Source organism: Pleurodeles waltl, chromosome 5 (assembly GCF_031143425.1).
Source record: "Pleurodeles waltl isolate 20211129_DDA chromosome 5, aPleWal1.hap1.20221129, whole genome shotgun sequence".
In the NCBI taxonomy this organism is placed as follows: Eukaryota; Metazoa; Chordata; class Amphibia; order Caudata; family Salamandridae; genus Pleurodeles; species Pleurodeles waltl.
This window is the reverse complement of record NC_090444.1, coordinates 634,777,082-634,789,995: the sequence shown is the minus strand read 5'-3', so window position 1 is coordinate 634,789,995 and position 12,914 is coordinate 634,777,082. Positions and strand designations below refer to the sequence as shown.

The 12,914-nt window shown below is 39.7% G+C and overlaps 1 protein-coding gene across 2 annotated transcripts in view; it reads left to right on the top strand.

Moving 5' to 3' along the window:
* LOC138295892 (interleukin-20 receptor subunit alpha-like) overlaps positions 1-12,914 on the top strand; it is a 214,322-nt gene that overhangs the window by 53,340 nt on the left and 148,068 nt on the right. For both annotated transcript variants that reach the window (XM_069234502.1, XM_069234503.1), the window contains exon 2: positions 10,421-10,556. In XM_069234502.1, the coding sequence (XP_069090603.1) occupies positions 10,421-10,556 (136 nt within the window). The remainder of the gene's footprint in view (positions 1-10,420; positions 10,557-12,914) is intronic.

Sequence of the window (12,914 nt, the reverse complement as noted above, 5' to 3'; positions counted from 1 at the left end):
TCTTGACACAGGTCCATGGAGGTGCTTATCGCCCAGTAGCCTATTTTTCAGCTACCTTGGACCCAGTCACAGCTGCTTTATCAGGTTGTCTGCGTGCTGTTGCTGCAGTTGGTCAAAGCCTTTCACAATGTGAGGGAGTAGTGATGGGATACCCTTTGACGGTAATGGTACCTCACTGTTGAAATTTTACTGACAAGGACGAAAACACAGTATTTGACTGGTGCAAGATTGACAAGGTATGAGACGAGCATGCTAGGTGCTCCAAATGTAACATTGAAAAGATGTTCATTGTTGAACCCGGCAACATTACTTCCGATTGATACTGTTGAGATTCAAAAAGAGGAAGACATTGAGCATGATACTGTTGAGATTCAAAAAGAGAAAGACATTGAGCATGATTGTCTCGAGGTAACTGAGCTGTGTACAAAACCAAGGCCTGATATCAGAGATACATGACTGGAAAAAAACGATCAAATTGTCTTTGTTGATGGTTCATGTCTCAGAGATGGTACAGGGACATTGAGAGCAGGATACACTGTATGCACAATTACAGGTACATTAGAAGCTTCTTGGCTTCGAGGTGTATATTCTGCACAAATAGCAGAATTGGTAGCTCTTACTAGAGCGTGCCATGTTTCTGCAAGACTGAGAGTCACAATCTATACTGACAGCCAATATGGATTTGGAATTTTTCATGATTTTGGTCAATTGTGGTCGCAAAGAGGTTTCCTGGCCTCTACTGGTACACCAGTAAGAAATGATGACAAGATAAAAGAATTGCTGTATGCAATACAGTTACCTGAAGAAATTGCCGTGGTGAAATGCAGTGCACATCAAAAGGCACAGGATTATATCTCACTGGGAAATGGATATGCGGATCAAGTTACAAGGTTTCGCGCATTAAACTGTATATCATTCAAAGACAAATGGGAATTGATGTCAGAAGAAGATAACACATGTACAAGTTTTGCATTGAATGTGACTGATACTCTGGAAGAGTTGAGAACATTGCAAAGTAATGTTGACAAGGAAGAGAAACGTCTCTGGGCGAAATTCAAATGTGTCCAATGTCCTGATGAGATTTGGGTTTCTGAGGAGGGTCAGATGGTGCTGCCCAATAGTTTATTGTTGCAAATGGCCAGATATTACCACAGATAGGCACACATTGGGAGGAATGCCATGGTTCGTTTGTTCAAGATTGACTGGTTTAACCCTAAATTCAGGCAGGCAGCAGAGGCAGTATGTCATCGCTGTATAATTTGTCAGCAACTAAACGTGGGAAAAGGGACAGTGGTGAATTTGAGCCACATTGGAAGAGCAGGAGGTCCATTCAGCAGAATGGAATTGGATTTCATTGAGATGTCTGCGTGTGGAGGTTTGAAGTATGTATTGGTGATTGTGTGTGTTTTTAGTCACTGGATTGAAGCATACCCTACCAGAAGGAATGACAGTCTCACAGTAGCAAAATTGTTGCTTAGGGAGTTGACACCACATTTCGGGTTTCCGATCTCTTTAGAATCAGATAGGGGAACTCACTTCAATAACGAGGTGATTAAACTCTTATGTGTAGCTCTAAACATCGAGCAAAAGTTGAATAGTAGCTATCTTCCTGAAGCATCAGGACTGGTGGAACAGATGAATGGTACCTTGAAATCAAGAACTGCAAAGGTGTGTGCAGCTACGAATCTGAAATGGCCAGATGCATTGCATTTGTTGTTGATGTCAGTGAGAAACACACCTGACAGGAAGACAGGGCTGTCGCCCCATGAGATCCTCATGCAAGAGCAATGAGATTATCAGCAGTTCCAGTCAATGCACTTGTAAACATTACAGATGATATGGTGTTGGACTACTGCAAGGGTCTGGCTGATGTGGTTCGCTCTTTCTCTCAGCAGGTGCAGGCCACCACCCTGCCACCCATCCACGATCCAGGGCACAACTTGAGAGCTGGTGACTGGGTCGTTGTCAGAAAGCATGTTTGTAAGGCCTGTTTTGAACTGCGTTGGAGGGGTCCTTATCAGGTGGTGTTAACAACTACTACAGCTGCGAAGTGTGCAGGACTTCCAAACTGGATACATGCGAGCCATACCAGGAGAGTGGTATGTCCACAGGAGCATGAAGAAGTTTTGTTAAGAGCACCAACAACAGCTAAACAGGTTGCTGCACCTGCACCAGGAAAGGAGCCAAGAGAGCCTGAAACTGAACCAGAGTATGTGGAAGGGTTCTATTACTCCTGTAGGGGGGCGAAAGTGAAGAATTACAAGAGGGGCGCAAGAACCAATCTCGACGGATACAGCAGGAGAGCCTAGCTCAGCAGAGGTTCTCCCAGAAGCAGATGGTGCTGAAAAGCAGACAGAGCAAGTGCCAGACCAAGAGGGGGAAAGAATTGAGACCGATCAAAGTCAAGGTGATCCAACTCCTCCTGAGCCTGTTGCAGGTCCATCAAGAGAAAGCACCATAGAGAAAGAGAAGGAGAAGAGTCCGATCTTGAGAAGAATATTAACAGAAGGAACAACAAAAGGAGGTAATTGCCTGAATCGCAGATAGGGAAGAAAAAGGAACTGGTCATAAATGAAACAATAGAAGAAGTGGATACTATGAGAAAAGAAGAATTGAGTGAATGAGAACTAAGTGGTGATCGAAAGTTGAAAAGAAAGAGAATAGCAAGTCGACGCTACGCAGGTCCTCAATGGGTTATTCAACTACCAATGAATGGCAACACGAGTTTATGTCTTTTTGTTTTGATAGAGAAGTTCCGAGGCAGTACTTTGATGTAACGTGAAGGTGATCGAGGCAGCTGAATTGTTGAGCTAATCTGAAAAACCTAAGAAAGAGACTGTTTGAAAATAAAACTGAAAAGGGACATTGATAACCTGATTTGACATTGAAAACCGGATGTGACAAGCTGCTAATCGATTTGACAAAGGAAAAGGGTTCCTGGATGTGAAACTGAACTGTGAGAGAAGCTTTTTCTTTATTTTTTATTTTACTGCACTTTATATAAGAGCTACTTCTGCTTTCTGTTTCTTTACAGATCATGACTGAGCTAAATAATCAATATAAAATTGCTAGGCGCTGTAGATACATGAGTGTTGGATTATCAGTTATGTGTGGAATCTTGTTTATAGTGATGATTGTGGGAATGTCTTTTCTTGATATGAAAAGAGCTACTTTTACTTCTGCTCCTGAAACTACTACTCTAACAGCTTTAGAGAGGTTTAAGTTAGATGAGAAGTATTTGCATGATTATACTATGCACAAGGAGAGCTTTCTTCTACCGTCTTCTATCGCTTGTTGAGTGAGTATGTTGAAACAATGGATTCAGAGGATTGTCTTGTGTGTACTCAAATTGCTTCGTCAGTAGAAGAAGTGGTTACGTATCACAGCTTACCATTAACCTATGGAATAAACTGTAGTTTGCTACTAACAGGGTTCTATAACCAAGAATACATACAGTATTTTTATTCCAACTATAATGTTGTGTTTTTGTTTGCTCCTATTATTAGATATCTGAGTAAAGTAGCTAGACAGCATGACATAGTACTAGTTAGAGGATTCTTTGAGCCTACACTAACATTTGGAACAGCCTACGCGCATTGAAAAAATCTTACATGCTTGCTTACACCTTTAGAAAAGAGCTTTATAGGGCATACTGATGAAAGGAGAAAGGCATGAAAAGAAAAATCAGAAAAAGATTTAGAGAAAAGGACTTACAATAACGATTATGCTTACACTGTTATTAAAACGCAAGGGAAATTAGCCTTAGATGCACTACATGTTGGAAAGCTTTGTATATATAGGCCAGAATCACACACTGATACCTTATTTGTGGGTACAAGTGAATGTAGGCATGTGTTTTTGTTTCAGAGTAAGTGGACCTTTATGCTGAATGGTCAGGACCCTGCTATTCCTGAGATCTATTATATTTGTGGACTTAATGCTTATTACCGTCTTCCAAGAGGATGATATGGAACATGTTATTCGGGAATAGTTTTACCTAAAATTTACCAGATAGATGACTTAAAGAAGTTTCCGAAATTGACTGAATTACATCATAAGCGGCAGAGGAGGGAAACCTCTTCTGCAATTGTGAGAGATATTTTTGGTGCAGTGATTCCTTCAGTGGGAGTCATTCTGAATTCAATCAAGATAAGGTTGTCTAGTATTGTGGATAACATGCTGACAAATTTTACAGGCGCAATGCTTTTGATAGATACTGAATTAGCCGCGGATAGAGCGATGATGCTTCAAAATTGCCTTGCTTTAGACATTCCTTTAGCGAAAGACGGCGGAGTCTGTAAGATGATTAATGCTAGGCATTGTTGTTCCTATATTCTGGACAATGATAGGGAGATAAGAGACTTACTCACTAAACTGACTAACTCAAGTAAGGATTTGAAGGAATTGAAGGAGCCAGGTGTTTGGGAAAAGATTGGAAAAGGATTTGCTTCAGTGGGAAATTGGCTAAGTCAATTTTGGAATGGGGTACTATTAAAAATCTTACAAGGAATATTAATTATGATTGCTTGCATATTAGGAATATGGGGTTCATGTAAATTATGTCAAAAGATAAAATTGAAAAGATCTAAAAATAATCAGAGGAGGGAAGAACGAAACAGGGAAAGGATTTATAGGGAAGATTTGAGAAGGAGACAAAATACAGCAGAGACAGAATAGTGAAATGATGGGGAAAGAACGGTGTGATGACATAATTAGTCATCAGAGGAGGGACTGTTGAAGCACATATGCTAATTAGAAATTATTAATAAATGTTTATATGTTCTGATTAACAAATATTCATAGAGAAATTAATTGTAGAGAAAATAATGTGCACGTTTGAAAATGTGCCCACGGAGAATGGCAACCACTTATATGAAAGTTGTACTAAAATGATAAAAAATATGTGAGATAGTGAAAAAATATAATAATGATGTGGTAATGTGCCATATTAAGATGTATAACCTAGGTTTTGCATTATATTGTAGAGCTAACTTAGCCGAAGTTGAGGCCTAGTCTCTCCAGGCCTCATGCAGGAGCCGAATTATTAAACGCACAATGTAGAAGTTGCTGGTGCATTGAACTGACCGTGAGCTGTTTGCTGGTGAATAAAATCTGCTTTGCTAGAGTTTTCTGCAATGGTCCGATTGACAGGAGATGATGGAACTAAAGTTGTTACAATTTGATGTAAGGCAGACGTACTTTCCCAGGACTCAAACAATAAAAGCACTGATCAGAGAAGAAGATGCAACATTTTCGATACCTGATGAGCCGGATGATGAGGGCATCGTACAATGAACCAATCAATGAACTGAGAATGTTGAAATATTAGAATTCGTAGATTTGTAAAAATAATATTATTGGTGAAGGTAAGAACTGGTGACTGACTGACCAATTAGGAATTAGGGGATGGACTGAAAAACCTTAATAAAAAGTCATGACAAGGGGATAAAACTTCAGATGTGAGGGGAGAGTTGATGATGTCAGAATACGCAGTTCGAGATACTGTCATTGGGCTTATGCTCTTGAGAGCCTGATGCATTGCTGATCGATTGATGACCTGAAGATGAAGACTGACTTTGATGCTGATCCATTCTGTGGATAGTTAGCTATTACAATGTGACTGATTAACTTTGTGCTTTTCTTCAAGGTATCAACTGCGCTGTTTAATAGTTTTTCTCTTATTTAGATGTTTTCCATAGTCACGTTTCTAAATTGTTTTCGCATGAAGTCCCACATGCTAAATGCTAATCTGGGTTAGGTAGGATTCTTTGGGTGACGTTGACGGTGACAAATGATTGATGAACTCTGCTATTGATGTAGACATATTCATCTTTGTTGGCTTATGCTGAAGCATTAGAGTATATGTTTTCTCAAGTAGTGTTATTGGTGGTCGCTAATAAACGAATTCTGAGCTGATTGAATTAAGCTTGAGTTAACCTTATGCACTAAAATTGTAACTTAAAGGGAAATAAATAATTGTTAAAATGTATATTGAGTTGTGGTTATTCATGGAATATTGATATAATTGTCTAATAATTAATGGTTCTCCATGCGATCCAAAAGGTTAATCGGCCTATACGCGTCCCCTTGTAAGTTTACTTACTAAGGACCAGGTGTGCTAGCAGTTGTCTGCGGTGAGTAGAGGCAGACCTAAAATTAGACAATGAGATTTGTGTTACAATTTTGTTAATTGTGTTGTACTATACCCTGACTCAGTCTCTAGTCACCTCCGTTGAGCTAGGCCTAGGATGATGGACCAAGCTACGCTGAGAGTGAAGTGGGTATGGGAGGCCAACTTTCAGTTTCACGCTGATTTCCCAGTGTCTTTCTTAGTGTTTTGGATGAAAAGGGGTTTATTTCTTGTTGGCATGTCAGGTGAGGAGTTGTCACTCAGTTGTCCTTCTCTAATCTTCCAGCAAAATTGTCAACCAAATCAATACACATCAGACAGAATGTACAGAACGTTGTGGTGGAATCACAAAATTAATGTACAGTGAAGCACTACTGTAAGTGAGTATCAACACTAGTGCTAAACTAGAATTGATTGGAAACAGCAATTATTTTAATCATAGTTATTCAACTTCTGTCTTGATTGATATCCAGAAGCCATTACTTTGGTGGCTCAGGTGTCAGTTATTGTGACAGATAAAGGAACTGTTTTCTACTCCAAGGCAGTAGAGCCCACTGACCTACTCGCAAACAAAAGCACAGCTGATGCCTGCCTCATTCCCTAGCGGGCACCAAAATCAACACAGTGCTCCTACTTTGGTAGTACTCACAATTTGGAGGTGAGTGGGTAGGAGTCTAGGCTGGTGCTGAGCATCAGAAGTATGTAGAATCCCAGGCACTCAGGCCCACAAGCCAAACCTCAACTGACTTTTTCTTCAACCCACTGCTTGTCTAGCCCTAATCTGGATATAGCGCTATCATTTAACACCATACACAGATAAATTAGTTTACTCGCATTTTGAAGTAAATTTCAATGAATAATGAAAAACTGACAAGTTCCAAAATGTATATCAATTTTCAGATACTGTGCCACCCCTATTAAGTAGAATTCTGAAGTCTGTTGACCTAATGAGACAAAAGGATCCAAAAGCAACATCATGGGAGGTTGATCTAATATTTGATGATAAATGCACACAACTCTTAGAGATGTTGCTTAACCTGCACATATGTTCACAACAATTTTATATTATGAGCTTAGTGGTAAAGCTTTATTGCACTAACAACATTGGGGCCACAATATGTCAGATTCCTTAATAGTAAAAGAACAAAGATGGCACCGTCCCTTCTATCTGTACTATATAGGAATATTGTCTGAATATTCCCATTCTAGATGTTTTGGGGCCAATTCACAAAGGCATGTAAAAACTACATAGAGGGGTGATACAGGAGCGCTACTTTACAAAATGCCTTTGTGAATATGTGACTATGCCCCAAATATGCTGGGGCGGGGTTGCATATTTTATTTCATGGTCGACACAAATTACTTTGATAAATGTGTTGTTAGCTGTAAATGACAACATGTGTAAACCGATTGGCTAACATGTAATTTTACTAAGACAATATATAATTTAATATAATATATTTAACTATTAATTGTTTAATTGTAGATGCAAACATGCAGACAGTGCAGTAGGATATAGATGGTTTAGATGACTTATACTCCCAAAGAATCGTGCATTTGGTAAATGAGTTGAGGGGCATCCATTTGTCCTCCTTTTGGCAACTTCTTTTCATGCATTTGTTACGTTATATTATGTACATACACGGAGAGGCACAGAATGTCCAAAGGCACCATGTATACTGTTAGCGCGTCGGAGCCTTGATGAGTAAACTTACAAGGGGACGCGTTTAGGTCGACAAACCTTTGGACCACGTTTGGGAACTTCCCAGTACAAAATATTTTCTTGGCATCACCAATCAATAGATCGATAAACAATCAATAATAACAATCACTAGTCGATAAACATTCAATAAGAATAAATTATCAAACACACCATGACTTCTCAGTCATGATTAACCACACCAGTTTAGTCAAAAGATAAGATATTTATTTCCCTATTGGTTACAATCTAATATCATGTCTGTTAATCTCATTAACAATAAACCACACCAAAACAATCCAATTAGTAATCAAAGCGCAACCTAATCAATACATCAGCTATATTCATTCAGCATTTTGGCCCATCATTTATATGAATCAACTTAGTAGAGTCTCATTAGTACATGAATCAACAAAGCAAGATCTCAGTCATTTGTCGATTTGCACAAGATATTAGTGAACGCCTTAACTAACCTCAAATTAGCACTAGCATGTTGGGCTTCATGCAAAACATTTTAGTGAACACAAATTTAGAAAACATCTAAACTAAGGCCTCTATAAAAAATAGCAGCTGGTACCTAGAAAGAAAAGGTAAACAGACAATTACAATTTGCATCGGATAGTTACCAATCCAACAGATCAGCAAACAGCATCAGTCTTCGTCCTCAGGACATCAGTCGATTCACCATCAGCAGACATAGGACGGGCAAAGTCTCAAAATAGCATAGCTACAGAACAGACTACTTCCCTCTGATGGAGGCGAAGTTAGCATCAGGCAAGAATGGGGTAGAGGATGATTTAAAGTACTCAGAATAAACTCAGGAAAACGCTATGGCAATAGGAATGACAAATGGAGATGGCGAAATGGAGTGAATTGGAGTGAAGTGAGCTGGTAGAAAAACTGTCAAAACTGTCTAACTATTCCCTAATTCCTCATTGGATGAGGTTTGGTGCATTATTATCTCTATCCAATAATTCGGTAAGCAATTTACTAGAACTTTCCACAATTTACAGTTCCCATGTTGCGGATTGGTCCATGTTATTGATGTCTTCAATGGTTGGAATGTCAGGTAGAGAATGTTACACTTTGCGCTCCAGTCAGTGTCTTCATTGTCTTCTCCTAGTACGGTTAACCTTGCACCTGTTACAAATTACACTGTTGCTTCTAGCAAGAACGTCGCCTTGAGCAAGCCGGGTCTCATGAGAAAGAATTTACTACGGCTACACACACATAACTCCTGGAAAAATACAGCTTCGTGTCCTTCAGGAAAGCAGCACATTACACGTTAGAAAATACAATTCAATATGAGGCCAGGCAGCTAGGCCCAAACCCTCGCTAAGCTAAGCCCTCTGGTTTAATAAAGAAAAGCTCTTAAGACATAACTGATATACAAATACAAATTCAAACATTATTGCATAATAATTCAGAATTAATAAGCCTGTTCATTAGTTTTCGTATACAATGGTAGCCACACCCCGTGGGCACATTTCAACGCGTGCATTATTTTCTATGTTAACACATTTTCTATGCAACTTCATCACACTATATATTGCAAGCTTTCCAGTATTAATATTGCTTTTTTTTAAACACACTCCAACAATACCAACATATCTACAAACACCCATTTTCACAAAGTCCAACTTACATACTGTTACTGTTGTTCACAATTACACTGCCAACATTGCGCAGCAGTAGGCACAGAGTGATGCACTATACTAGAGCACAAGGTGGTGTGCCGCAGGGCGCACCAGACCTTATCTATGTGGTGGCGCCACAGTGATGTGCTATATGTTGATCAGCAGCAGGGGACCAAAATATGATGTGCACCTTGTGAGCACTAGATGATGTGTGTCAGGGGAGCACCACACCACATGCGGTGTATGACTGAGTGATGTACATGACGTGAGTACTCCTATTTTAATAATATTATTGATTTTGTGTACCCGTGTGGAATTGTGCTCTTTCCAGTCATGAATGGCTCGGTCTTTTACAAGACTTGATTTTACCAGCCAATAACATTGCTTGAGGGTTCGCCTGCAACAGCAGTCAGGCCTTGAAACTGGTCCAGCCTGGCTTTTTTCTCTGTGAAAGGGGAAACATACAATGCCCCCCCCCCTTGCCAGAACTATTTTAACATCTAAACTATGAAAGGGTTTTATTGGTCATGATATTCAAAACCTATTAGCGTGACTACAGTTTTGACAAAATTAGCTTACACAGGGCCCTGAAGAAATGCCCATTTAAAAGCGTATGATTTTATTGTTTTGAAGATGGAAGAAAATGAATAGATAATGTACAAAACTAGTGAAATGTTTTGGTATTTATCACTGATGCCAGGTACCTTTTGCGAAGTGGACAATGCATTTCTTAATTTAGATAGTTTGCACATAGGTACTTGAAAAATCACATTACAACAGTTAATTTCTCTCTGCACAGCAGAATTGCAGCATTTCACTGCCCTAGGGTGCTGTGTAACAAGAAGCATGGATCAGTATGAGCTGGCTTATGCTGGCATTTAGTATATATTCAAATGACTGACTGTTTTGATTAATTTCCATTGTTAATTGGTTCTTTTTTTTGGTATATTTTAGAAAGTAACCACCAGGGATGTTCTTTGCCCAAACCACGTAATGTCCACTTCATATCTAGAAACATGGCGGCAGTGGTGCATTGGTTTCCTCCGGTAGGACTTGGCAATGGAGCGTTGTACTCCGTGCAATACAAGATGTAAGTTTTTCTTGCAGTATCAATGCTTTGTGGTAATACTTACACACTGCTCCAAAGTTGAGGCAGTGAATAACATCTGTTGACTCTCTCTTAATCCAGAGGTTCTTAGCGAACCATCTTGATGCTAACATGTATGTATGCACTTTAATAATTTCATAAATCACAAACCAAAAACGTAATTAGCCAAAACTTCACATTAATTATAGAATCTTTATGTGGCCAACTAAGACATAGTGAAATGCTTTCCCGTTGCAGCATTAATCTTAAAATTGCCACATAGAGTTTGGACCTAGTCCAAAAAGTATTATATGCTCAAGTCAGACTCGTATGCCTAAAAAGTGGAACACTCTGCAGTCTAATATGACTCTCGAAGGCGGGATTGAGTATTTTTGGGTACTAACGTGTCATGAGTATGTAAATTCATTATGGCATTGATTACAATTTTAGTGGGGAAAATCTGATTTAAGTGCAAACTAATGTTACTTTGCCTGAGCTTATACTCATTGCATGCCGGTATAGCATGCCAAACCAAAGTATGCAAAAAACAATAATGGACTGGGATGAGCAACAATTAATTACCTGTAGTAGGAATTCATTCAAGCATTCCATTCATCACTTTTTTGTATACTTTAGTGTGTCGCCCTAAGGGGGACGGGTATGTCCTGGCGTGGGTCACGTGCACATGGTGTCACTGAAACCAAGTTACACCTGGCTGATGAGCCATAACTAGGGCAAGAAGGGTCCTGAGTTGCTTGTGTTTCGGTTTGGGTAGGACCAAGCCTCTCAACTCAGGCTAGATTGTTCCCATTGGAGCAGGGTTGGGACTGGTTTGCATATGGCTGGTTCCAAACTGAAGTGGCATGGTGTGAAAAATAACGTTCGACTTGGATGCAGCCCTAAGTAATTATCAGTGGTCGAGATAAATTCAGCATTCCATCAACCACTTTTTTGTGCTCTTTTATAGTCTATTTTTTTGTATACTTTGGTATGCTGTATCAACTGATGTTTCTTAGCCAGTTGCTTGCCTGTGTCATCTTCCTAAGGTTTTTTTACATTCAAGGATGAGTTCCCAGATATTATGAATTATATAATGGGCCACTACATCTCATTTTGATCGTGGGAGTAGTTATAATCTGAGCTGACCAGTGGGAAAGGAAGCAGCGTCTTCATTTTGAACCATCTAAGGCAAGAGGTGTGACGTCCCTGTTATTGAAATGATTCGAACTAACTCAGTGGCCATGACTTCTTTACAAATTGTCCCAAACAAGCATGAACTGCTCAGAATATATATGATACAACCTACCAAAAAAATAAAAGCCTCCAAAGGCAACTGCTCTAAAATGACATCATCCTCACAAAAATCTTCAACATTGAACAAGTTATTCCCAAAAATCACAAATGCCAACTGCTGAAATCTAGCATAAATCCAAATCAAGAAGGTCACTTATTAAACCACCCAACAGTATGTCTCCTTCCAGGATGGTCGCAAGCAACAATCCTTCTCCTAACACTGATGAGTCAACCCCTGCTTGTTTAACAACAACAACAAAAAGCCCAGGTTAGAGCAGGAAACAGTACCTCACTCCTTAAAAATGGACATGTTAAGCCAGCTCTTAAACAAATTTGTAGTGACCCCATGGATCCAAACAACTGTAGGTGCTCACCCTTCTCCTGTTACTAGCCATTTCACGACTCTTCAGGGGTTGTGTCATATTCACTTGCCTGCATTGCTGCTCAAGGGTTGTGCCGCCATCACCTGCTTGTGCAGTTCTTTTAGCAAACCTGTTCCCATCTGCACACAGAGCATGTACGCCTGGCCCTCCTTTAAAAAACGTGTGATACTGCTATTTCAGGGGTTGCAGTAATTATTGAGCACAGCTTCGGAGGGTGAGGCAGGTGACATCTATGTTGCCAGATGGGATCTCAGTGGGGCTTACTCTCCCCATTAGCATTCCTGTGTCTGAGGTGCTGAGATGAGCGGCCCCATCCAAAAATGCTACCAGCAGTGCAGTGGGATGGCATGTTACCAGTACAAGCTGCAAATGTGGCATCATGTTAGAGTGGGTGGTACAGAAAGACGTGGTGTAACTAAAATTTAAAAAAAACCTTTGTTATGGCACTAGATGGTGGAAAAAAGTAGAAGGTAGAGATAGAAGGAAGTAAGAGAAGAGGTATGTGAATTTTTACTGGGGTGATAAAGTAGAAAGCGTTGAAACGTGAGAAAGTATGTAGAAGAGTGTGGGTTTAGGGAGAAGAGGTCAAGGGAGATGCAGGGGAAAGTATGAGAGACGTGAGGGTACAAATAGTGGATCAAAATACAAGATAAGGTAATAGAAGACAAAATGAGAAGAGATTGAG